Raw genomic sequence first — 26,982 nt, forward strand, 5'->3', positions numbered from 1 at the left:
GTTTTGCCGAGAGTAGTTCTGGCTTGCAGATTGAGCCGTTTCCGCTGACACGGGCTGAACCCCTCGCCTTTTCTTTCATGGCTCGGCCAGGGACCATTTAAAACCAGCACCGTTTATTACGGAATCCCAAAAGCTCTTTAAGTGATGTAAAGAGCTGCCATGGTAGAGAACAGAGGGGTTGGAAAGAGGTGGTTTGAAAACTCGATTTAGCTTGAATCGATGACCCAAATGATGAAGCTCTGGCTATTTATTATTCAGTCTTCTCTGGCTGCAGGTGCTGCAAAAGGTGATATAAATATTTTATAGAGCAGCTGGAGATCTTCTGGGTCTATGGAACCCCTCAGAGAAAAGGACTTTCACAAATTTCCAATGTCTTACATCATCACTAATCAACAGAATGAGATGCAATGAGAGAGTGAGGACGTCTAAGGTGGCATAGTCACAGAACACAGCATTGCATAAGGAGGTCGACCAACTCAGACATGCATACATGGATGTGTATATTTATAGCATATATATATAACTGCTTTAATGGATGTGTAAGCCTTAACCTTTCGGCCCCCTTCATATATAAACTCCTCCCGTTTTTGTTATCAAAGGAACACTTTTATGAAAAGCACTCAGCTGGCCACTGCAACCATGGGCGATTACCTACTTTCCTCCACCCACACATTAGGCGAAGCAGACAGGTTTCCCCTCCCTTGCAATTACCTCCCACTGAGTCTCCTGCCCGGTCATGAAGGGGGCATTGTGAAGGTGAGCTGGTTTGGGGGGAGGGGAGATTCATTAGTGTTCTTTCAAATGTCCTCTCAAATGGTGCCTGTCACCACCTGTCACATTACAATCGCCTGCTGTGAAGATTGTAAAAATTCACCCACTTTCCTCTTCTACCTCATCCGGTGGCCTCCATCAAGATGCAATTATCCGTCTTTTAAAACAACTAGCATTAAATGCATACCAAGATCTGGGACTCTTCCCCCAGTTCATCACAGAAATTCTTTCTTCTGATTTTTTTTCTTTAGTTTTTTTTTTTTTTTTTCCCTGAAAAAAAGTAACATTTTATTTATATATATTTTTTCGAAGATATGTCATCAATTTCAGTCTATTCTCATATTCGGTCTAAGATTGTGAGGCAGTTTAATTCTTATAGTATTCATTATTTTGTTAACAAAACATTTTTTTTTTGCTGTGTACAGTCTACAAACATTGCTTTGTTGATTAAGCCCTCATTCTATTGGTGCTAAATAAAACATTGCATTCTACAATCACTGCTTCTATCGTGCAACCAGAGGTACTTATGATCATATATAGTATTGAGTTTTCTGTAAAGATTCAGACTCTAAGCTTGTAGATAATTCCTGTTTTGCAGTATAACAGGGTGGAACGACCACACCTGCCATGCTATAAAATGTAAGAGCTGTGTAAAATGCTTTAAGTCTCAGTTCACTGCAGTGTGCGTTCTGTAATAATACTCCCAATACCGTTTTATTAAACTGTAAAGACGTGTATTATTGATTCTTAAACATTTCACAGAGATTCTTGGTAAATAACATTTTTCTCTGGACATGGGGAAGCTGTAGATTTGACAAGTGTCAATAATAGTAACAGGATCCAACAGCAGCACCTCAATTTTTCCCAGATAAAGCTTTTGTTTTTTATTGCGTCTTGCCTTTGCTATTATTAGTTTTGCAGTTTAAGTTCAGCCTTGGTCTGCATTCTAGCAGGAATCCTTTATGACATTTCCAAACCCCCAAAGTCAGACAATGACATTTAAAAAATAAGCTATGGAGGCAGTGGTTTTTACTTGGAGAAATTCCACTTTCTCACAAAGGGGAGAGTGATATTACTTGACACTCAGGAGCAATCATACATTTTTAAAACTGGAGTAAGGTGTGGATTTAGTCCCTTTATTTTACATTTAATGGAATTGTAGATTAACTAGATATTTAATTTAGTTTTTTCCTGTTCAGCTACAGTACTTTTTTGCTTGTTCTGTTTAATACTTATCTGACACATTAGGTTGTAACAAAATGTTAGTCAAGCTTTATATTTAGTAAAACAAATAAAAAGTATGACTAACATTCCTTTGTAAACATATTGTGCATGATCCTTCTTTCATTGGTCATTGGTTCATTCAGAGTCTGCTGGTGGCTCAATGTATTTTGTGATGTTGATGAGCAAAGGTATGTTTATCAAGTCCCTTCCACTATGTTTTGACGACATTTTGTCTCTAGAACACTTTATTCCCTAGCTGACTCAAACTGCTCTTCTTTTTCAGAGAAGAGACGTACAGTTAGTCTTCTAATTGAAAAGCAATGGAAAGCCTGATTTCAAATTATTTATATTTCAGAAGGTCATATTGACAGGTTTTATTTAAATGTGATGATACAGGTCCTATAAAACTGTATGCTGTAAATAATTTGGAAACAAAGCTTTTTCAGTAAACATCATTGGGAGAGAAATGTCCATAAACTCAGTTAAACTTGTGACAACTGTGACTATATTCTGAACCATTTGCCATAAATCAAAATTTTTTACAGCATTCGCCCTATGCTGTGGGAAATAAGCTACTGTGTTGGCTAATTGTTCTGCATATACAATGTTTTGGCTATGTTTGCCTCAGTGTCTGTGTTAATTCCTGAATTAACGGTTAAAGATCACAGGACACCAAGAGTGGAATCAGCACTTCTATCCAACAGCTTGTCCCAATGTCATAAATTCATGACGATAGAAATATCATAAAGGGTTAAGTCTAGGTTAATGCCTCCGCTGAAGAATGCAAAGCTAGAAGATCTAGGAAAAGAAGAAAAGCAGCTTAGATACCAAAGAAAAGAATAAAGAATGAACTCAAACTCAAATTTTCTTTTCTCCCATTTCTTCATTGCTCACTATCCCATCCATTAGTGTGGTTTGCTCTCCTCACCTGTTTTGCAAGTTACAAAATTAGCATTTCTTATTATCACCACCGATTACAGCACTTCTGCTGTTGGACAACAAAAAAAAACAACTGAGCATAAATCGAACCTGTTTTGAACAGATTATAGTCAAGATGATGAAAACATGTATGACGAAGCAAGAGGATTATAAGAGATTGTCCTCTACGCAACTGTAAGGATCTGCTCGCAAACTGATGAATTCAAGGATGAGGCCAAATTTTCGGCATCACAATGAAGCTTCCAAGTTATAATGATTACTTATTCTTAGTGTTTGCTTGTAGGATCTTTACACTCTGTGTTTATATCATCACTGATGACGTAAATCAAGAGTCTCTCATGGAGGCGACTACAACTTCAGACATGCTGTTTGGGTTGAAGTAATCAGGTTTCGACTATTTTAATCGCAAGCCCTCTCTGCCAAGCCTTTAAGCTTGTGTCGGCATTAGTTGTTTTTCTTCATTCACTTATTTTGGTTGCTATAAATACACATTGCTTTTAATAACTTCGGCTCATCGCATCATGTCTCGACCTGAATTTTTCATAAAGTCACAGAATAAATCCTCTCTGTGTATCTGCTCACCAGTGCACTTTGTTTCCATTTATCATTGGGGACTCAGTCGGTCATGAATCCTCAGAGATTATTGTATTTATGTCTATGCTTGCAGAAACTTATGCGATAATCCTGTGTGTGTTATATAAATGCAGGGCTGCTTATATTTACTGACATTTGACTCATAGTTTCCTCTCAGCACTGTTGTTATCTCAGTGCCTCACAAAAGGGAGACTGGGGCCACTGTCCCCAACTACTGGTTGTCAGCTCCAGAGAAATCAGGACATTTCAACCTCTGCAGCCCATATTGTTAAAGATAACAAAAACAGTCATAGTTTTACTCCCTATTTTTATTTTTTTTTTTACCTTTGTGAGTCTGTATTTTTTTTTTTACATCAGCAATATAACTGCATGTAGTGCCAGCTATCTAAATAGTAATGGTACATTGTAAGTTTACGGTTTTGTGCCCTTGTGCACAAAAATGTTCCAATAAATATCACTGTAAAGAGTTTCTTAAAAAAAAAAATACACACTCTTTACCTTCAGCTTTACCATTCATAGAAAATGTTCATCCATTGTCTAAAATACTTATCTTTGCACGGATGTGGGGGTGCTGGTGCTTTTCTCCAGTGGTCACTGGGCAAGAGGCAGGTTACGGCCTGGAAAGATTGACAGTTTATTGCAGGGCAATGCAGAGATGCACAGGGAAAACAACTCGCATATTTAGAGACCAATTAACCTTAGTTATATTTTTGTACTTTGGGAGGAATCTAGAGTACCTGGAGAAAACCCACAGATAAACAAGGACTACATGAAAACTACATGCAGAATGACACCAGGTTGAAATTCAAACCTAGGACCTTCTTGCTGCAATGCAACAGTGCAACCCAGCAAATATTCTTTTTTTTTCTGAAATTAGCTCTTAAAATATTTAAACTTGATTTAAATTATTATATCATATATGCAAGATGCAGTTTGCTTAGTAATGGGCTGGGAGTATCAAAGCCTCAAAGTGTCAACATTGATTGTCTTTCATTTTAATTTTTTATATGTAGTTTGAGGTTTCAAAGTTATACCTTTAACCATGCTTCAGTAAAGTATGATATAGAAATACAATTAACTTATCTTAACTAGTCAAATATTTGTTGTGTTTTTACCTTTAAAAGACCAGATTTTTTTTGTTACGAACATAATTTAGACATTAAAAAGATATTAAAAGCGTAAATAACTTTTCATATAATGTGCGTAAAACATTAACACCTGGGAATGTTAAGGATTGGCTATAACATTGCCTGGGTGTAATCTGAAACACAGAATAAGTCCCACTTCACCATACACCTCCCATGTAAGGACTCCTAAACACATGCAGGTTGTTTTAAACCAGCATAATATTAATAAATATATTAATACAATTAAGATACAGTTACAATTAATATATGTTTATGAATTATAGCAGTGAATGGGGCCTTTATTAATCCTGGTTTATACAAAGCCAGGAGAACAACAAGACATTATGTTTGAGTAAAAATGCTGAAAATATCAGTCAAATTACAATCTAAATGTCATTGATGGGACAAAATCTAATTTGTAGTCAAAGTCATTCCCAAAAACACATTAAAGCCAAGGAATGCACTATACTGTATAAGGGTTAAGATTAAAATCTGCAAGTGAATGAAGTAGTAAAATTTTCAGCATGACTCAAAAAATAGATAATAGTCAATACACAGTACCTGAGTGCTACTGTTGGTAACCTGAACAACAATCTTTAGTGAAGACTTTAATGAAAAATCTGCATGTCAAAGCTTTACAAAACCAGAGATATGAAATAGACCACAGATCTGTGATCAATGCATCCCTAAGTCTAGTGACAGACTTTCCTTTTGTTAGAGACACCAGAAAACCCAGAGTGCCTGAAAGGTCCTCCAACGCTTTTGTCAGACTTCACAATTTCTGAGCAGCACTGCACTGGTGGTGTTGGAGCTTGTAAGTAGTTGAAAGATGGCAACAGCCTGTGGCAAAGTGGAAACAGCAGTAGATAGAAAGGGGTAGAAGATAACCTTTTTCTAGTTAAGCTGGATAAGAATTTCCTTTCTAATTCAATTTTAAAAAATACTGATGTTTCCACCACAGCTAAAATCTTTTTTTCTATGTTATTATTAATTCTCCATGCCAATGAGTTTTGCTTCGATGCTCAAAGCATACCAATGCATTTGAGCATCCACTATAGATGCACTCTGCAAACTCGCATGTCAGTGTGGTTCCGGGTTCTTGCTCTGCCTTTAAATGGCCGCAGCGCTGCACAAATGAAGTGCAGCCACTACTCCTTTACGATGGCTGATTTAATTTCTCCATCTGACGGGTGCTCTTTGTCAACAAGTTATTTCACCTCTGCTAAATTGGTTGGGCTGCATCTATTTCCGTGTGAAGCTACTGAGCTGGAAAGATGCATTCAGATCAACTAGAGTATACTTTTCTAGATGGGAAGAATTTGCATGTTGTGAAAGTGCAAAAATGATCATATTACTAGAAGAGAGGTTTTATATTTAAACCTTTTTTAAATAATTGCAAGGCCTCAGATCTCAGTTTAATTATAAATTTGTTTTTTTTAACAGTTATTTGCTCTCTGTATACTTGTACACTGGATGACATTGAAGCTAGCTGAATGTGATGTGTTCAGCATCTTTATCAGCTGCCTAATCTCAGTCTCTAGATGTCATCTGTAATCAGGTTTTGTAGGTTGACAGAGCATCAGATGTATGATTCCTCCTCTCTCACTCTGTTGATCAGTCCAAGACAGGTTTTTTTTTTTTTTTTTTTTTTTTTTTTTGAAAAGTCGGAGGAGAGGGGTTTGATACTGCACTGAATGCAGTATGTAATCTCATCTGAGCGGCTGTCATATCAGACAGGGCTGTTGCGCTGACACGCCACGCTCTCCCAGAGTTGCAAATTAAATCGCTACAATTAGAGTGGCGTGTGTGCGCGCACGCGTGCGTGTGCATGCAGTTTGAAGACTGGAGCCTCGCTAATCATGTCTGGACAGTGAGCATTTTGTGTTTGTTTGTGATTTGATTAATCCATGTGAGAGTGTGCTGATTGGCTACTTAGAATTTAACACCTTTAGAGTTTAGAAATAATCCTTCTGAAAGCCATTTGTACCAGATTTTAGCCCAATTCCAAACACTAAAATCAACATTAAGCATGTGTGCTGCTCTGTTTAATGTTCAAAAGGAAGGCAGGAGTTGGGGAAGCTGCAGATTCACATAAATTGTAAACATAGTAGCCAATTAAGCTCTGTTGTTACCTTCCTTTTTAGTGCTACATATATCCCTCAGAAATGAAAATAACCAAAATAAATTCTACCTAAAAAGAATGTGACTGTCTAAAGGTCCAATGTTGCCAATTGTCCTTGTTAAGCTGCAATGTTTTGCTCCAAGATGTTCATGCTGCTTTAAAAAAAAAAAGTTTTAACCTTAGGCCAAAGTTTTTCTGAACTGAAACTAAAATAGACGTTTTCATCATGCCGGGGATGATTTCTAACCATCTTTGGGGGAGATTTCATAACCGCTTTAAATTTAAGGATTGGAATTGTTTCTATGTATCTACTCAGTCTACTAAGACTAAATGTGCCTTTTCAGTGACTCCAACAAATGATAATTACTCCCAAGAAGTTGTTGTAATATTCAAGTTTCTTTTTGGGGTCATAATCTGTCATATTTCACAAGAGTTGACTTACAGAAGGATGAATCACAAACAGAGGAATAGGGTGTAATACATAAAGTACCAATTGCAGTTTTCTACCTGATCACTGATCTTTAACAATCCTGACATGTAGATTTTGATTTCGGTCAATACCAATTGTTTCTCGGCTGAAAAGTTGCTACATATAGCAGCAACGTTGCTGGATTGTCAACAATGACCATGCACATGCAGATTTTACCTGCCGTGTTAATCAGCCCTTTTTTAAATAGCAGTGCAAAACAAGATGATGGCTGAATTTCATGCTTTTTGTGGAGGTAGAGAAGAACTGTGTATAAGATCGGTTTCACATGCAAGTATCAGCTGATCACTAATCTCCCTAAGTTAAGGAAATTGGGTTGATTTATCAGTGCACCCTTAATATAAAACCATTTGAAAACAGCACACTTGTATATTGGACTTTGTGCTAGATTCAGCATTTTTATGTTTTATCGGTTTAAAGATTAAGTTCTTACTGCTAAACTTTATCTGAGAAATATGGCTCTGTTGTCTCTTGCTCTGCAGGCCTCATAATTGATCAACTTTACTTTGGCTCTGGTTCTAATCTCCCTTTATGCATCAATTTTTGTGTCCTTTCTACTGTCTTGCCAAGAAACTGCTCTGGCAGGGACAGAGCGCCAGCTGATACATGCTCCTCTGCAGGGCACTTTGATGGGGCGATTATCATAATGGTGAAAATGGAGACACATTGAAGGGAAGTTAGGAAGCCTGTGTACCCTGAAAGGGGGTGAGATTGTGATTATATGCCTGAAATTCTGTCCATGTGGTTCCTTCCTGGTAGTAATTCATACAGAGAGCCTAACAAGGTTTGTAGTTGCTGTAATATACTAAACAGATGCTAAGAAGATTATTTGTATGCAGGTTTCTTGTAACCATGGTAGCATAGCACTTAGAAATGTATTAGCAGAATATGGAAGGACTCTGCTTACGTTTCTGAACACACTGCACTGATTGTGCTGCTCATCACTGAAGGTGATGTTTGTTCAATGATTAAGGCATCACTCAGTATTTTTACTGGCAAAGGCGTCAAGCAAAACATATTAAAGGTGGTTAAAATGTAACGTTGATTTGTGATTGAACATTTAACGATTTACAGCATAGCAACTCTTCCAGTGGATAAAATCTTATATAGTCAAAAGCATCTGAAATTGAAACTAGAATACTAATGAGATTCTGGGTTTCTGAGTTCACAGCATGTTGCATGTCAGCAGTCATGCAGCTTTTGTCTGCTGTGTTTTTACCATTTCAGTGAGAGCTGTTAGTTTTTGAACCTCCTACATATCTTCATCTTCTGCTGCACCCTCACGGACAGTGGTGCTACATCAGTGTCTCAAACAATACACACAGCTCCTCACATGGCTTGAAGCTGGCTCTGCTTTCCTTTGCTTTATAAATTAAACAATGTTATTCAGTAAACAGAGCTCTTCAAACAGCTCTGTCTCAGTGGTTGTCACCTACTCTTGGAGGCACCTTTTAAATATGCATCTTTTTTCTGTTTAAAGGAAAATCAACACAAGACCCCAAAAATGTGTTTGTTTTGCTTCGAAGCTATCCGGTTTTAATGCACTCTGGAGGTGCACACTTTAGTTCCTCTTGAGGCTAAAATTTGTTGAGCATAAAATGCGAGTTATGGGTTGTTTGTCCAGTCTGAAGAGATCAAATAGTATGGTGTACAGAAGGCATCAAATTGTGTATTTATAGAGAAGATTTTGTTGCAAAAAGTGTGTGTGGCATATACAGCATTCTTCCAGGAAGTATCTCAAATTCTTTACAGTGTTAATCAGTCAGATTTCTTTATTAGACTCAAGTGTATGCTCAATTTGCCTTGTTTCCAGTAGTGTCATTACTGAGCAAGAGTTGCTTTGCAAGTTAAATATTTTAATCCTATTTTTCAGCTGGTGCCAAATGATTTATGAATTACATATTTCTATTTGTTTTAGTTGCTTTTGCAGGGGCTCCTGCTTAACTTTAGTGAACTCTTGTTTTTAGAACATTTGATGAGTCTTTTAAAACTGTTGGCAGCAAATTGCTGCAGTTTGTGAGGTGGAACGTATTAAAGTGATATAACAATTGTTGATGTTTCTCTGCCACATTTTAGAGGTGTGATAGGTCTCTTGGTTCAGCCAGAACTGTGATCATGGATGATGATTTTACTTTAAAACTGTTGGCAAGCAATTGTGACTATGTTCTTTGAATAGATTGCATTATTCTCTTTAGCTCCAGAAACATCCTTACCTGACTCTCAGGAGGAGGGATTTTTTTTATTTTTTTATTGTGGAAAGTCATACTTCTAAACACATATTAACTTCAAAGATTCTGGGCTGCATTGACGACTATTACCAATTAAAAGATGCTTCCTTGATCATTCGATGTCAGCTTTGACTATGTCATTCTAAGTTGTTTATAACAATCTTCTGTTGTGTTTTTGTATTTACATTTCATACTGCATCCTCGTGTTTGGAAACCTGGTTTGAGTCCAGGAAGCTGTGGCTCTGTGGTGTGTTTCTGGTTGCTTACCTTTGGAGAGTTTCCAAAGATAAGTAACCATCTTTGGAAACTATCCAAATTATAGAGACCCAAAGCTTTTGGGTCTCTTTAATCAGACACTGTTTTATCAGTCTGCTTGCAAATAATACCCCTTAAAACTCAGCTGAAAATAAAGGTCGGGAAATCAAGGTTGAACACTTGGTGAAAAAAACAGTTCACTCATTTACCAACTTCATTTACTGAACCTTGATAGATAGACCGTTTCTCACCTATATTTAATTATTTTCTACACATTTTAAGCTGAAGTAAATAAAAAATGAATCAAATATGGTGAAACCAAAACCTTGAAGATCTTCTTAGTTTGAAGTTAATTGATTCGTCTCCTTTCAAAGTTTATGTTTCCTTTGTCAGCCACTAAAAAGCAACGAAGCAATCAGGAAGTTCAGCAGATTGATTGGTAGTGACAGACCAACACTGTAGGAAATAAAATGAGTCTTATATTTTTTTTTCAAGTTTACTAATTATTTATATCCCTTTCTGTATAGTACTTGAGATATCACACTTTCAGCTTATTTGTTTTTAGATTCTACTGTAACACATTGCTTGCCAAGAAAAAACTTCCGTACACTTTATCAAACTTAGCTACTGAAACTCTGTTCACTATAGCAGTATTTCTGCTTTAATAGGGTCTTGACTGTCTGTAGTGACAAATGTATTCCCATAAAGACTATTCAGATTTTAGGTAGGTTTTTATTATCACTTTCATTGTTTAGAAATAAATACCACAACAGACTGTGATTGAATATAGACATACAAATTACTCTTTCGTACATAAGTTGACATTTCAAGAAAAGAAGTATTATAAAGTGTTTGTGATTTGTCAACAGAAATATTAAAGTGCTAAGGGAACCAGTAATTTTCGCCTCTGCTCCATGTTGTGCTTGAGCAGTTTTGGTTGTTTCACACCTGACTTTTTCAGGTAATAAGACTGTATGTCAGGGGGAATTTCAGACCAGGCATTAGAGCTGCACAATATATCAAATCACAATAGTTTCATATCAACGTGTGGAATCTCTTATTTGCAAAGAACTGGTTGGATGGCAATATTTTCCATCCGTGCAAATCATATGTACATATATTATATTGCGTGTTGAACAGACTTTTACTGCTACCATCACTTGTGTAGTTTCAATGGCTGTGATGGTAAAGCTCACAAATTTGGAGGACTGTCGGCAAAACAAGATAAGAGTCGGGAAAAATATGAGTTTAAAGATATTCAATATATTCAGTTTGTATCATCCCTATGTTTGTATCAACTCCTGGCATCGTGCTGCCATACCAACCACGCCTATCGGTACCAGATTTCAAAAATATATGGTCATGTGTAATTTTCTACATCGGTTTTAGTCTACTTTAAGAAAATATTATCTACCTAAAGGAGGTCAGATCATAATCTGTCCTGTTTGAAAATAATAAACAGTTCCAAACTTTAATCAAAATCTGAATCATTATTATAGGAACATCACTATTGAAGATGTTCCTATAAATCAACTTTCATGAAAAATAATGTCATCCTTCATCAACCCAGGTATAGCAAGTGCCTGAAAACAAAAGACATCTGTGTATAAAAAAAAAGAAAGAACAGGGTTTAATTGACTTAAAAATAATAGCTGGTGGCAAGACAGAAACACACTGCATAAAATTCAGAGAATGTGTAGATCTGGGTCTAATTGTAGTTTTACCAAGAGGCTGGGGAGAGGGAAGTGGAGGTGTCTTTCTTTAGGCTGCTGCCTCCACAACCCGATTCCAGATTAAGCAGAAGATGATGGATGGATGGATGGATGGATGGATGGATGGATGGGTGGGATGAGATGATTAACCATATCCCTCTGGTGTGTAAACAGATTTATTCTTACTCTAAAAACACTTTGTTTGACTCTGCAGTTGGATAAAAACTAAGCTATAAGCCAAGGTCCTTTTTGTAAAAATGTCCACCTGGGTTTCTGCTTCCTCCTTCATTTTTTATACTTCCTTCTCCTCCCAAGGAGGCTGAAAGACAGGGTTGGTATTCCAGTCTCCTACGAAAGCCTGAGTTGACTGATGGTCGTGACATTTCTCAATCACTGTTTCTCACTGCCTTTTTCGTGTTCTGTTCAGTAACCCAACTTAATCCTTCTCCCTCAAAATCTACTTTCTTCTCACCCACAGTTGCTCTGTTTTTGCTCTCCATCAAAAGTCCACTGAACTACAGAGTCTCTTCCTCTGTGCACCTCTTTTGAGCTTTTGCTGCTAATAGCAAACAACTAGATTTTATTAACATCACACAGACGTGAGTGCCTGCTAACCCTCTGTAGTGCCAGGTAATGCTAACAAGCCACTGATTGGCCTTTTGATTAATAATAGGATGCTGCCAAACTCTGATAACAGGACAGCGTAATTAGGTGATTCCCTACATCTGTATCAATTAGATTCACTTTTATGATGTTTGTGGCGTGCCTTACATATTGATCCCATCTTTAAAGTTTAACTATCAATTAATGTTATGAGTTGGCTGCTAAAATGAGAAACTATAACCCTGACTTTTCTGTTTTCCCCTGGGTGAATTTAAACAATCCATCTTTGAAATCTGAATCCTCTTATCTGCTTAGTGCTTTGCACTTTTAATTCCAGTTCCAGTTGAATTTTAAATAGGCACAGAGTTTCCTTTTAAGAATATCGCCACATATTTTGTATGCATTATCACACTGAATGTGCCAGCTAAATTAAATTACAGGGTAATGTTGCCTCTGAATCAAACCTCTAAGGGATTAAATACCACAGTGCATATTCACTCAAAGAAAAGGAGAATAAGAAAAGCCAGTAAGACCATGAAACAAAGTCCAGCTTTAGAGTTTATCGTGTGGGCCTGACCTGTCTGTTATAACTTTACTGACTCCACTGTGATTCTCATAATTAATAAACATCGAATAGCTGGTGACTTTTTAATGGCTTTTTATTTGATGTTTAATACAGCCAGTCTGGGAACTATGACCCCTTTAAATATTCAGTTATTTTCTTAAAGAGATGTTCACATTTCAGTGTCTAATCTTAGCCTTATTTTACATAATCCACAAAATATTTTTTGCTGTGGAAAAAGTTAGCTTTTCAGGTAGAGGGTTACCTAATATTATCCCATTTTGTTGAAATGATTTCCATGAAATCCTTTTTCTTTATCCATCTACCAGAAACTGGCAGGATAAAAAAAAATCTGATGTTTTTGGTTGACATCAGTCTGAGGAAAGTTTCCCAGATCAGATGTCAAATGTTTGAGCGGCTTCTTACATGGAGAGCCTTTTCCAAGTCAAAGGTACAAATATTTGGACATTTAATCTGCATGGACTTTCCTTTTTTTTGTTATACTAATAACCTTCATTTAACAATTTTTAGGCTGGCCTTACTTTTTTCTCAGAAAGCAAATATTTTCGCATTGGATACCTCACAAGTACCAAATAGAAGAAAAAGAAAAAATGGTAAACATCAAACATCCAAATGGTTAAACACAGGCAATTTTATAAAGATTAGGTTTTAGTTGCTGCTTAAAAATCAGTTGACCAAGTCATGAAGCTTCTGTTGACAAGGTCCTTTCACCTTTAGTTTTAAGTCTACAATGTTTGTTTTTAATATGCTAACAAATATTTTCAAATATGTTACTTTCTTGTGGTACCCCAGCAAATAGGAGAAATGTAAAATATGGTATATGTAAATTTCTATGCCTAGGGATTTATATTATGACAATTTTTTTAAGCAAGCTAACTAAAAAAATAATACTTTGTAGGTAAAAATAATACAAAAAGTTCTTGTCAAAGATGATTGAATAAGCAGATTTGAGCTCAAGGTGATACGTTCTGTTTTTGTTTCTACTGATTTAAATAGAAGTCAAAATACTTTACTCTTGAAATATCCCTGACTTAGAAATTGCAGGATACTCTTGGCTGTGCATTAGTATGTGACAACATGATGAAAATATCTATAAAAAAAACAAAACAAAAAAACAAACAAAAAAAACACCTTGGGTAATAAATTTCAACTTTTTACAGAACTGCTTTGTGATGCCTCTATAAAAAATTGACCCGGGTTCTGCTAATGACTTTAAAAATCTATAGGAGTTGGGACAATATTATGATTTAACATTTGTGTTGCTTTAGCTTCAGAAGGCTGTAGTAAGGAGAGTTCATGGTTGTATGGCTGCAGCATTTAAATTCTGCTGTGTGCCTGTGTTTTGATCTGACTTAATAAATACATAGTAAAGCACTTCAATTGCTTATGTCTTCAAAAGGATCTTTGACTCTGTTTCCATTTTTAGCTCAGGCCCACAGAAAGGAATAAAGTCTAAGAACAAGGAAACTGAAGGAGTGCACGATGATGGATTGATCTGCTCCCTGCATCCTTGGAGTCAATCAATCTTCCAAGCTCCGGTGCTGTTTTCAAAAGGAATTTTCCACACTCCTCGAGTTTGCCTCAAGCTACGGAGCTGTACTTCTGGGTTAGGATAACCAGAGGTCTTTAGATATCTGATCGCACCTCATTCTTCCGCTTTTACTTTTGCTACCTCTGTTTTTAGAAGTAATAAGATCATTTGATAAGTAAAGTCAAGTCAGATGCATCTAATTTTTTTTTTTTTTTTTTTTCTCTGCAAAAGTAGTGCAGGCACAATAGTATTACTAATACATGATGCTAACATCCAGCTCACTATGCCAAGCTATGCTCAGTAACCTCAACAGATGGTTCTGTCAACTAGCACTGCTGTCTTATGAGATGCTCTTTCAAGTGGAGGATTTTCTGATAGTTGCAGTGTTATAGCAGAAACTTTGTGAGGATAGCATATTTTGTTTTAGTTTGAGACTGTAATTATGTTACTGCAGTAACACAGCATTATGCCTGTGAAACCCAAGCCAGTGCACCATCCATGTACCAAGACATTCTCTTATTTTCAGTGACTTGTGACAGAAGAGGAGTTTGTCACTGCATATTGTGGGTTCGTTCATGTGATACTGTAAAGCTGAGCCTTTCCCATAACTATGGCAGAGTTATGGCTACAGATGAGCAGTGGATTCATAAAAATGCTCATGATACAATAAATTGAAGTAGTGATGTTGATGAAGATATGTGGAGGTTTGATTGTCATACTTGTTTTCTCTTTAGTTTTGCTCTTGAAGTATTATTTTTAGTAGTTATACACTTTAGAAAACTAAAGTAAGAGCTACGGCAGATTTACTTTCTCTCGATTTGTAGGTTTTTTGGCTGCAATATCAGACTTCTGGTCTTTACAAATGAGAAATACTGGTCTGATTTATCAACTGGTCATTATGTTGGCCTACTTCTATCACATCTTTTAATGATGCTTGTTTTTGAAGACTAGATGTACATCAGATTATGTCCTGCTACTAAAACTATTACTAAATTTACAAAGAAGTCTGATGAACAATTTTAATTGTTTGCTGCTACATGAACCATGGATGTAAAGTGTTATAGAAGAAAATACACAAAAAAATGCTACAAAAATCTGGAGCATTTGGGCAGAAATACTTTTTCTGTTTTATAAAATCTTATTCCACTCTTGTACTCATTGTAAATCCACCGTCAGCAATCAATCCAGAATGAGTAGTGAGATTTGTGTGATTTATAACTTTTTTCTCCAGATTTGGGTTCTGATGCCCACAGGTATGGCTACCGGTTGCATATTCGGTGAACTTCCTGATAAGATTCACATTCTTTGATGTGCCAGGTTGCAGAATGGTTGCATCAGTTCAATCCAGGCATCTAAAGTTGGCTTGCCTATTCTCAGGGATGAGCTTCTTTTTTTTTTCCATCACCTCACTCAGTTAACCAGGTCAATTTCCACTTTATTGTATTAAGAAATTTATAGTTTGAGGCTCCAAGTGTATCAATCTTTTCAACCAATTCTTTATTATTAAACCTATAATATTTATAATCTGTGCATTAACCCTTTGCACAGTTATTCAGTATCCGACAATTTTTGTGAACTCAATCTGCATTTACATACCATTTTGTGATATCAGAAGGAAAATTGGTTCAAGCATGGGAACAGGATTACATTAATTCCTCCTTGTGTTTTTCATTTAGGTTGTAAAAAGAAATAACCAATGAGATTCAGAAAAATAAATGTACCACATGCAGTGGCACACAGAGTTAAATAAGGAAATTCTTCAGCTTGTTCTAATCCAGAACCAGCTGCTAAATGCTCACAACAATCAGTGGATCACTTCTTTCTCCTGCTCTGCTGGTTGATTCCTAAATAACTTGAATTTCATGTGGCTGTGGCTGATGTGTTCCAACGGATGCTTCATAATCTTCGAGAGAGGATGATTCTCATCTGGGCTCCACCAAGCAATTTTCTTATTATCTTTTAGCATCACCGCTGTAATTAGAGAACTCAAGGCTTCAGGGCCTTTTCTGTTTTTCAGCTTTCCGTAAAAGTTCTGCTGATAGTCAAAATATTAACAGTTAAGGGTTGAGCTTCAGTGTTTGTTCACCTTAAATGAATGTTACCTCCTTAACAGTGAAAACAAATGCCTTTTCTGTGTTGGAAATACTATGCATTCTTCAAAATTGACTGAAAAATCAGTTTGAGGGAATTCCTTAGAAACCTCAGGAATTATTCCAATTCCAGACCTGTACATATATATAAAAAAAAAACAGTATTCAAGACTAAAAACACAAGTTTAAATTACACTTTCAACTTAGTTTATTTATGTAGCGCCAATTCACTACATGCCATCTCAAGTCACTTTACAAAAATAAATCTTTTCAATCCAATTGATCCTACTTATACAGTTAAGTTTATTTGATTATTCAATCTGGTTCAACAAGTTTCTATGTGAGGAAACCCAGCAGATTGCATTGAGTCATTGACTTGCTACATTTACTCTTCCTGGCTAAGCATACAACAACAGTAGATAATGATTAATATATTTGATAATTATTCTTTATGATTTTGATGATCCTTTGACTAAGTGTGCAAATTACTTGTCTTATAGATTGTTACTGTATCATGTTGGCAAAAAAAGAATGCACAAAAATAAACACAAACCAACAAACATAAGAAATGAGCCGTAACCAAAAACTCATAAAAAGTCAAAGGCCAGAGTGAGGAAATGGGTTTTCAGAGAGGATTTACAAGCAGATAAAGAAGCTGGGTGTCTAATTTTCAAGGACAGATGGTCAAGTTTCACAACATAGAATGAAATAAATGTCCATAAATGTAATCTCTTCTAAAATGAACATAAAATACACTGTAATGTAAGTAACAGATTACTTAAGTTTTTCTTTTGATCTATGGTGGGTATTATAGCTACTCCTTCAAGTCACAAGGAAGTTACAACACTTTGCTGGGGACAACTGTTGTGAGCAAAGAAAAACAAATAGAATAGTAATTATTTTTGATGGTTTTGTAGAACATCTGGAAAATGTATGATATGAATAAATTTGCATATCATTTTAAAGATCATTATTATTAGGCACACTTGATCTGAAAACCAATAAACAGGACTTTCTTGCAAACCTTTGTACTGGTTCATATGTCACTGTTTATGCTTTTAAAGTGTGGTTTCCTTAAATTTTAGTTTTATGTCTAAAATCTTTGTTGTATTTTGCAGGTGGACTAAGAGGAGCTTCTATTGTGGACTCACTGGACACGCTGTATATTATGGGACTGATGGACGAATATAATGATGCCAAGGAGTGGGTGCAGACTAGTTTGGACCTAAACTCGGTGAGTCATTTTTCTTTCTTTTCAAAAAGTGTATTGACGTTGTTCATTTTAATTCTATCAAAGTCTGTAAAAACATTTCTGTATGACTATATAAATAATGGGAATGCTTTATTAAAAGTATAGAATAGAGTATTCAATGCCTTGAGTACTTTATTAAAAGTATTGAATAAAGTGCTTTTTGTAGAACCCTTGAAACGTGCAGCATTTATTGACATTTCTGAGAAGAGCAATGCTTATTTTTCCCCAGTCTTACAAAACTTAGTTTGTTACTCATCTACTTCATATTCTTTGGCTGTTTGTTACTCATCTACTTCATATTCTTTGGCTTTTAGGGAGAACATGATAACTTTTTTCTTTCTGCTATATTTATCATTCCAAAAAAAAGAAAACGGCAAAAGAAGAAAAAATAAAACACAAACTTGGCCTTAGGGATTACATTTATAATTTATTGAGGGACCATTTTTGTAATGTATAATTTATAAGGTTAACATAATTTCTAAAAATCAGGTTGCAAGTCTATGTAATTTCAACTGCGAAATTTTCCCTGAACTGTTTTGTTTTCTTTTTCTGTTTGTTTTTATTTAGTTTTTTAATTATGTAAAGCACCTTGAAATGCCTTGCTGCTCAAATGTGCTATTCAAATAAAATTTGATTGGTTGATTGATTTTAGGACATGGAAAGTCATTTTTCCATAGATTTAATTGTGTTTACAAAGTCAATAAATGGGTTTCGCTGAAGCACACATTTTTATTGGGATTGCATAAAAATCAGATTAAATATTTCACCTTCTGTGGGTTGATTATTTTCAAGCTCTTGTGCAATTTTCTTTTATAGCTGTGTTTTGAATGTATTGTATCAGTGACTGGAGTGCATCATTCATTCAGAGAGGGAAGGAAATTATGCCGAAAGTTTCATTCGTTCAAATTTTAAAGTTAAGCTCACGTTTTGAAGATTCCAAAGGGTCTATTGAGTAATAATGTCTTTTTAAAAAAAGTAGGGTTGTGACTCTTCATTCTGTAGAGGAAATATGCAGGGTAGTAACATTTCAACAAGGTAATGATTATTAGTCTCAAAAATGCATTTTCTAATAGGGGCAGATTGTCTGTGCTGTTCATTAATGTTTCTGAAGAGACAGGACCAGAAAATGCGAAGAAAAAATAAATGGCACCATCTCCTTACACATTTAGTCAACCTTTAAATTTCCAATATGAGGTTTCAGACTTTATTAGTTTTGTAGAACTGACATGTCTACAGAAATCTGACAGCACTCTTTTATGGTTTACCCACCTGGAAAAAATCCAAGAACAACAATAAAAAATAAAAAAAAAGGCTGCACAGTTGAACAAAAAGCTGTGGCTTTTGAACTTATTGTCAATGTTGTTCCCAATGTGTTTGAAATAAAAGCACCACAAAAATATATTTCCAGTCCTTCTATTGTATAATATTGGTTACCTACAAATAAATGTATTTTAAAATTTTAAAGTACTTATTTTCTGTTGGGAGGAAATGGTCAGTAATCTGCTAAACTATATTACTCTTAAAATTATTCAATGGCAATAACGTTCTACAGAAAAAAAAAAAAAAAAAAAAAAAACTTTTTATCATACGCATCCAGATTTTGTAAGCAAAACAATATTTTTCCAGATTTTACATGTTATGAGGCTGGAGCATAAACACCATGATGGAAATTATCTTTCGACATCCAGAAAAATATTGTAGCACCTTATGAGTTTTGAGAAGAATTGAATGAGTTCTAGAAAGAATTAAACATCATCTGTTTCACTGTATGGATTAAAGTGTCCAAGTGGAGGACATATAACCACCACCATGCACAGATCAGGGAGTCCAAGCACCTAATTCGCCCTGGAAGCAGTCCTCAAGATGCTGAAAGAAGTCTCCAAAAACCCTAAAATGTCATTATGAAATTTTATAGTAGAGCAAAAGTTGTGCAAGGAGGAAACACTTAGCTACTTAAGAAAAACATGAAGACTAGGATGAGGTCTTTCTTAGATAATGCATAAAAACAATACTTCTGTTTATCAGAAACTGCTCATGGAAAATATGAGATGCTCTGTAAAATAAAATAAAGCTGAAGCAGATCTGGATTGTGCAACATGACAATGACTCAGAACATGCCAGTAAATATAAAAAATGACTGGGAATTAAAAAATGGAAAGTCTGAGTTGAACCAATGCCCAAATCTTGACCTCATTGAGATGTTATGTGGTTCTGTGAAGCAGACATATCACAGCTGAAATCCAGGAGTGGTTTGAACTTTCAGAAACTGGCTGATGGCCATAAGAAGTCTCTCACTGAAGTTATTTCAGCCAAACAGGCTAAGAGTCTGAATTAGGCAGTGGAGTGTCCTCACTTACTCATTATGAGAAAATACATTTTATTTTGTTAATTTTCCTTTTTCTATATTTAATGATTTTTTTTCAGAGATACTTTTTTATGTGAATATTTCCTTAAAAAGTTCTAAAATTTGAAAGGGGTGTCCTAATTTTTTCTGTAGTTCAAAGTCTAAAATGCCTAATGCCCACCATTTCGGAACATATTATGAGTTAGGTTATCATTGACTAGAGCTCTTGAGACATTTCCTTCCACTCAATATGCTTAACACACTTTTTGCTAACTTTTATCATTGTATTTTTAAAGTTTAGCAAACTGTTGGCAATGAAGAGTAATTCCTTGTTTTTTCAATGTGACAGACTTGCTCAACCTCACTACATAAACTTAACTTTTTATGAGTGGGCCTGATGGTGGCTCTGTTGGTTTTTATTGAGCTGTGTTTCTGATCTCCAGCTGTGTTTGACAGTTTTCCAAAGTTCAGGAGATTTCGGCAGAGATCTCAGACAGCATCCTGTGTGGCCACAGGCCACGCCGTGTTACCGACTGATAGGATTCTGAGTCACTGAAAGGCCTTTACGAGGCAGAAAATGTGATAAATACCACAAAGAGTGTGGAAGAGGGGTTTAAAGGATGCCATAGATAGAAAAACTCTGAGAGAGACAACGATAGAAGAGGCCATGACACTTTCATTGAGAGAGTTTCTGGAGACCGGGTCAGGAGGGCTGCCAGTACAGATACCATGTTGGTTTGAGTGGAGGCCTGAGAAAGTGCCAAACAAGGCTGGTTTTTGAGTGATTCTCCACAGCCGGTGGATCAAGTGCATCGGGTCATTTGTATGTGGTTTTGTAAGTTTAGTAGATCAGAGAGGTCATGTCTGGGCTGTGGTTAAGGAATGTAATAAAACATGGCAGTGATGTGTAATTATGACCAACATGGAGACACAAGTTTTCCTGAGTGCTGTATTCTAAATCTAGGCCAATTACTCAATCTATTCACGGCATCTTACAACAATGCACTCCAAACTTTAGATTGTACTGAGGTTGGCTGAGAAAATATTCCTTACTTTATCTTTCATTTTTATCTTGATGTGTGTTTCTATTGGCATGAGAGTTAACACTATCAAAGTGTATTAAGGTTTTAAACGTGGTTTCAGATATATCATTTCAACAGTCCTTCTAATGAGATGCTAGAGAAACTACTGGAGTTTCTTCAGTAATTTGAATCACAGTGATGTTCATCATCCCACTCCCCAGATGTTACTATCCACTGTCACTCAGTCAGCTAAAACAGGGATAATACAGGTTTTCTTGGCTTTAAGATCAGTTGAGCAATTCAGCATATTTATACAGCACCACTTCACAACAAATGTCAACTCAAGCTACTTTGCAAGGCAAACTGTTCCAATTTATATATGGAAACATACAACCATTATAATACATACATTCTAATTCATCGCTGGTTATATTAACAAAATCTGTAAAATTCAATTCAACATGCGTATTGGAAGAATTGTCTAAAAAAATAAAATAAAACGCAAATTTTTCTCTTGTGGTGGTGAAACACTTAATTTTTGTAAACTACAGGAGCCTGACCCATCACTCCTACGAGTTGCAAGCAACATGTCTGTTCAGCAGCTGACTGCAGGCTGAGCGCCGGATTAATTAACTTCTGCTGGCTAAAATCAGCTCGTCTGGCTAAGTGTTATTTTCTAGAAGCCAGAATGGCAAAAATGCATAATGCATAATAAGCACTTGACTAAACTGAAACAAAACTTAGTGGGCATTTATTCTATATTTTTACTTAAGTCTAAGTAAAAAGTCAATATTTCTACTCTTGCTTCCCTCTTTACAAGATTAAAAATATTTGTTGCTTTTCTTTTTCTAATTATTACAAATTGGTGTCTATGACGATAAATTGAAACTCATAATTTATTTAAAAATTAGTAAGACGTCCCGATAGTAGTCAACATACTGACCCTAGTACAGAATTTTTCGGGGGAATTTAATACAAGTGTGAGAGTCGTGTTCAAATCTTTATTCCAATATGGGGAACTTCTAGTTTATAATCTAAGCTAAGCCACTGTGACAGTATGTTGTTTGCGCCTTATTCTTCAGAGCTCAGCAGTCTTGATTACTGCCAGTTTTTGGGTCATGAAGGGATGAGTTTTACATGTTAGCTTCTACCACACACCAGAGCATTTTACATTTTATTTTTTCTCATGAAGAACACGGAAAGGCAGATGCGCTTTATGATTCATCTGTGAGTAAACTTATGATTGTTAGCTGGTGGCTAGAAGCTAGTGAGTGGGATCTGCAACACTTGCAGCCCGTGCTGAAGCAGCCACTAACAGCCGCAGTGTCACCAATCATAAAGACAGAGAGACAGATTTACAGTTCACAGTGAACTATGGCGCGAGTGTCATCTGCCATCCATCAGATTCACCCCCTCATTCCCTCACCACTAAAAGAACGACTTCCACTTTCCCTGCTCTGGGGAAGTTGGACACAACTCACCGATGACAGTATGAATTAAATCTACAAATATGTATGTGCTCTAAGGCACACTATTATAAATGATCTGGGTTAGGGGCTGCTTAGGGCCCTGAAAGATGTGATTGCATGTCGGATTATTTTAAAATCCTATGACGGCATCTTTAAACAGTGGATAAATATGAGCTGCTGCTGTTTTTTTTTTTTTCTCTTGTTGGATGAGCCAGTTTTACTGCGTCTCACACAAAACCCTCAGCAAATCTACGGTTTACAGTTTGCTGGTCAACGGTAAACAAGTGCAACACCTCACGTACTACGCTGTCAAGCATAGCTGCCTTTGTCCTAAGATTTTTCTGGATCTTTGATTAGATGTCACAGCACGCTAGTTTTATTATACAAACAGTAAAGCGCGACTGGGTCAATAAGCTTTCCAGGACCACTCAAGACGACTGATATAATCATTTTGTCTAAATTCAGTGAAAATAGTCTTTTAGAAACAGAATTGTCATTTTTTATCAAAAGAAGATGCTGTTTGTGTTCTTACTGTTTTATTTTTTTTTATGAGGCATCAATGATATGTTTGTGTTGTTTGCTTAGGTTACTTGGGTGTTAAAACTATAAAGTGTTTAACCCCTTTCATATTTCTGTGGGAAGCTTCTTTTCCCACATTTCTTAAATTTGGGGGGGATCATGAATTTTTCTAGCAATCGTAAAATCATGTGTTTATATGATTATCTTGACAATTAACTTCTGGTTTATTGCTGAAACTATTTCAGGAATTAGAAATAACAGTATTAATACTCAGAGTACTTAAGTCTATAGCATTGCAGGCATACGCAGTAGCATAATGAGAGATGAAGTGGCAGAGCAACATTCATATGGAGGGATTTTCGTGTAGACTTCTCTTCGTAATTACATTACAGTGTCACAGGATGCAGTGAGCCAGACTGTAGCGCTTGATTCATCTGTTCAAGCTTGTCTGTCATCCAGAGCTCGACACAAACTGACAGCCGGTCTATAACTTGTTAGCGGTGAAACAAGGACATGACAGACAAGGACAGTGTTACAGTAGCAAAGAAATATGAGTATTTGGAGCAGGTTTCAGTCTGTTTTTCGCTTTCTTACTAGGGCTTAGACATCAGCCTCTGCTCATTATCTCACTTAATCCAAGTGTTAAAACTAAAAAACTGATAATCTCCCACTTGTGAAGCAGTGCTTAGCGAGACAAAACAACAGATTTTAAATGATTTGCATAACGAACAAATAAAATTCATCTGGCTGAATCCTGACCACAGGACTGTAGGATGACCAGCTTGATCCTGTTACTGAATTTGAAGGAGCAGCTGTGCATGCAAACCAGATCGTTCTGGTGGCTGACCCTCTTATGAGAACAAAAGAAGCTACTGCATGTTTCTGCCACATTTTATAACGAGCTTTTTTTGCATAAATACTCCATAATTGTGTGGGAACATCATTACAGAGCAAACTTTTATTTGATTAATGGTAAGTGCTTTAAGAGCAATTTTTCAGTTTAGTTTGAAAGTTTTGGTCTGGGTCAGGAGCTGCTCCCTCGGAGCTTGTTAGATTTGATCTTGTTAAATAAACAAAAACAATAAAACTTAACAAGGACTCTAAAACTGTACCTTACATCTCCATTCAGATTTTATCGCTCGTTTGCATTAAGACTCAGCTCTTCTCATCTCATTGTGAACTTTATTTGATCAGGGTCTCACTTGAGTAGAGTCAAATTATTGCACCCTAACCCTTGTAGGGTTCCATCTATCACTTACTAAAGATATTTTGCTATTAATTTATTTATTTTTTACCGTTTAGCATGTGAATCTTTTTTAGCTACAAAAGGATGAATTGGTTATCAAATAAAATAAATGACTCAAATTTACAGAGAATGGAGGAAATCACACATTTAGTGAGCTGTTTGAGGTCATAAATGTTTGAGAAGACTCGGTTCACAGAGGTCTTAATCCAATGGGAAGCAGCGTGTAAGCGGATCAGAGGAGGAAATTGTAAAAAGCAAGACAAGGGTGGAAATATTTTTAGCCAGAATATATTTTTTTATCCCCACTTTATATTAAAAACTCTATTCATTCATTGTCTGAGTGTAATAATTGTCTAATGCTTTGACATCTTTATGGAGTCATTTTAATACATTTGGGTTAGGGGGCTGTTTAAAACAAAAGTCTGTGGTGTATTGAGACCATCTTTATATTTTTGTAGTGATTTAACATTTGCTTCTAACATTCATTGGTAGTTATTTAAACTTTTCATGTTAAAATTGTTGAATATATTAGAGCCTCCCATCATCTGGGTCTTTTATTATGTTTTGGATTTTTATTAAGTTTGCTCTATTTTGCCAATTAAGAAGATGCAGATATTCAGAGAAATGTGTTCAGTGACCCTTTGCTTTTAAAGTTATTTTTATAATCTATTCAAGTCAATTCATTTTTTTATTACAGTTCCCCTTCTGACTCTTGCCTTTTTTTTTTTTTTTAAATCATTCAGTTTTACTTTGGGTCGGAGTGTTCCCTACCGTTATTCTTCCCATCTGTTCAGCTCTTAATATCTCAGTTTCATCAGCTGTGGATTTGGCTTAATGTTGGAAATATTTTAGGAATGATTATGGTTTTCTTTCTTTTCATTTTTTTGTTGTTGCACAAGTAATTTTAGCAACTCTTGCTTGAAACCCTCTTGTCTCATGCCTGCTGCCTGTTTTTGGAACCTCTCTTTACCACAACCACATAACAAAGGCTGTCATTTACATGAGGCGGCTGAATGCTGGGACAATATTGTAGTAGACAGAGTATTTTTAAAGCTTTGACATTTTCATCGTCTTACCCTTTCATAACGAAGTCTGCAAAAAAAAAAAAAAAAAAAAAGCCACCGCTTTAACAAGCTCATTAGGATCCGAGGCTCTTGTGTCCAAGCCTTGCAGCTTAAAGCGACAGGGCGTTTGTGGGATCTGATTTTCTTTTTGTTAGTAAAACATATTCAGTAAAACAGATGAAAAAAACAAATGTTAGCTAGAAATTAGATTTTCTTTGTCTAATTTTTATACCTAAATCTTAGTGGTGTAACGAGAGCCCATCCAATGAGAGTTTTGCCAGATTGAAATGCAGTTTTTTATTTTATTTTATTTTTTTATCTGTCTTTTTCCCTATACACTATTCAGGTGCATTTAACATGACCTAATGTGGCTTAATTAGCATTGGAGAGACCCTCAACTTATTCAAATAATTTATCCTGTCTTGTTATAAGGTGAGATTGTTTTAGGGAGGCAGATGACTTAAAGTCTGTCGCTATATAGCAATGCCAAAGTTCGAGTCTTAATGCTCTTCCCATTCAGTTTGTAAAATCTATTTGTTAGGGCTACATAATATATTGTAAATGCATTGTTATTGCTGTATAATTGGCCACGGTACTTAATCTCATTTTATTTGTTGCTGTTTAAAAGGCAAACTTTGGTTCACACTTGGCACAAAATGCCTGAGACTGTATAAGTACAAAAATCCATGGAAGAATTATAAGAAAAAGATGAAACAAAAGGAAAATAGCTGGACTTATCAGAGGTATTAGTGTTATTCCTATATTGAACAACAATATTGCAATAATTGAGTTTAATATCATGCAACCCTGCTGTTACACTTTTTTATTTCTAAGGTAATGGTTGAACTTTTCTTTCTTTTTGTTCGTAAAAACTAAAAGTGTTTGTAGAGATGATACTGAATTTAGAATTTGATTTACATTATAATGATAAAAACAAAGAAGGGGGGTGTCACTGATCTTTGTGTTATATTGGCAGAAGAAGACAAAAAAAAACAATCAATCAAAACAATGTATTTCTTTTCTGTGTGTTCCGTGATGTTAGCCTGCAGGCTGTAAAATAAGTACTGTAATGCCGATGTGTTAAAAGTTCTCTCACACTGAGTAATCAGAACATTTGCACACATTTCCTCTGTTAAATTCAAGCTGTTGTGATGTTACAGTTGTTCCATTATATGGATTAAAGATTTCCCGTGAGGATTCTACGGTTCTCATGAAGCCTCTTCAGCATAACTAGAACTACTCTGGCAATAATTTCTGAGACACAGTGATTAAATATTGTCTGAATTCATGCAGGCTTTTATTTCCAAATATAAAATCAGCAAACATGAAATCCCGTGGGTGTTTGTGAGTATTCTTGAGGATGTAGGGAAAGCTACTGTTTGTTTGTTTTTTCTGGTGAAATGTGTTAATCCTGAAAGAAAACATTTATATTTATTGTCAAGAAAGTCTAAAGAGGGACTCTAACCTGAAAAATTGACTGAATTGAATCTGAATAGAAAATTATAATTTTTTTCCTCTATGGGGTTCAGTGATGGATATTGTAATGTATAATAATGCTAGCAACAATGAATGTCCCACTTAAAACTTTCATACAAATTAAACCCTGGTATGAAAATGGTTTCCTTTCTTGCAGGGAAATGTTGGAATATCCTTGGTGAAAAGGTTGCAGCTAGACCTGCAGCATAACAGATGGTTGGTTCAGCCTGAAATATCTCATTAGTTGTATTCTCATATGATGTTAATTTGAACTGAACCAAACTAGTCAGTTTTATGGTTTTCAGGGATAAAGCGAAATATGTT

The 26,982-nt window shown here is 35.7% G+C and overlaps 1 protein-coding gene across 1 annotated transcript in view; it reads left to right on the plus strand.

Moving 5' to 3' along the window:
- The window catches only part of LOC103139292 (mannosyl-oligosaccharide 1,2-alpha-mannosidase IA), a 193,518-nt gene that overhangs the window by 93,957 nt on the left and 72,579 nt on the right, over positions 1–26,982 (plus strand). Inside the window, exon 3 of the mRNA XM_007553836.2 lies at positions 17,385–17,500. Within this exon, the coding sequence (XP_007553898.1) occupies positions 17,385–17,500 (116 nt within the window). The remainder of the gene's footprint in view (positions 1–17,384; positions 17,501–26,982) is intronic.

Source organism: Poecilia formosa, unplaced genomic scaffold (genome assembly GCF_000485575.1).
Source record: "Poecilia formosa unplaced genomic scaffold, Poecilia_formosa-5.1.2 Scaffold59, whole genome shotgun sequence".
NCBI classification, from domain to species: Eukaryota; Metazoa; Chordata; class Actinopteri; order Cyprinodontiformes; family Poeciliidae; genus Poecilia; species Poecilia formosa.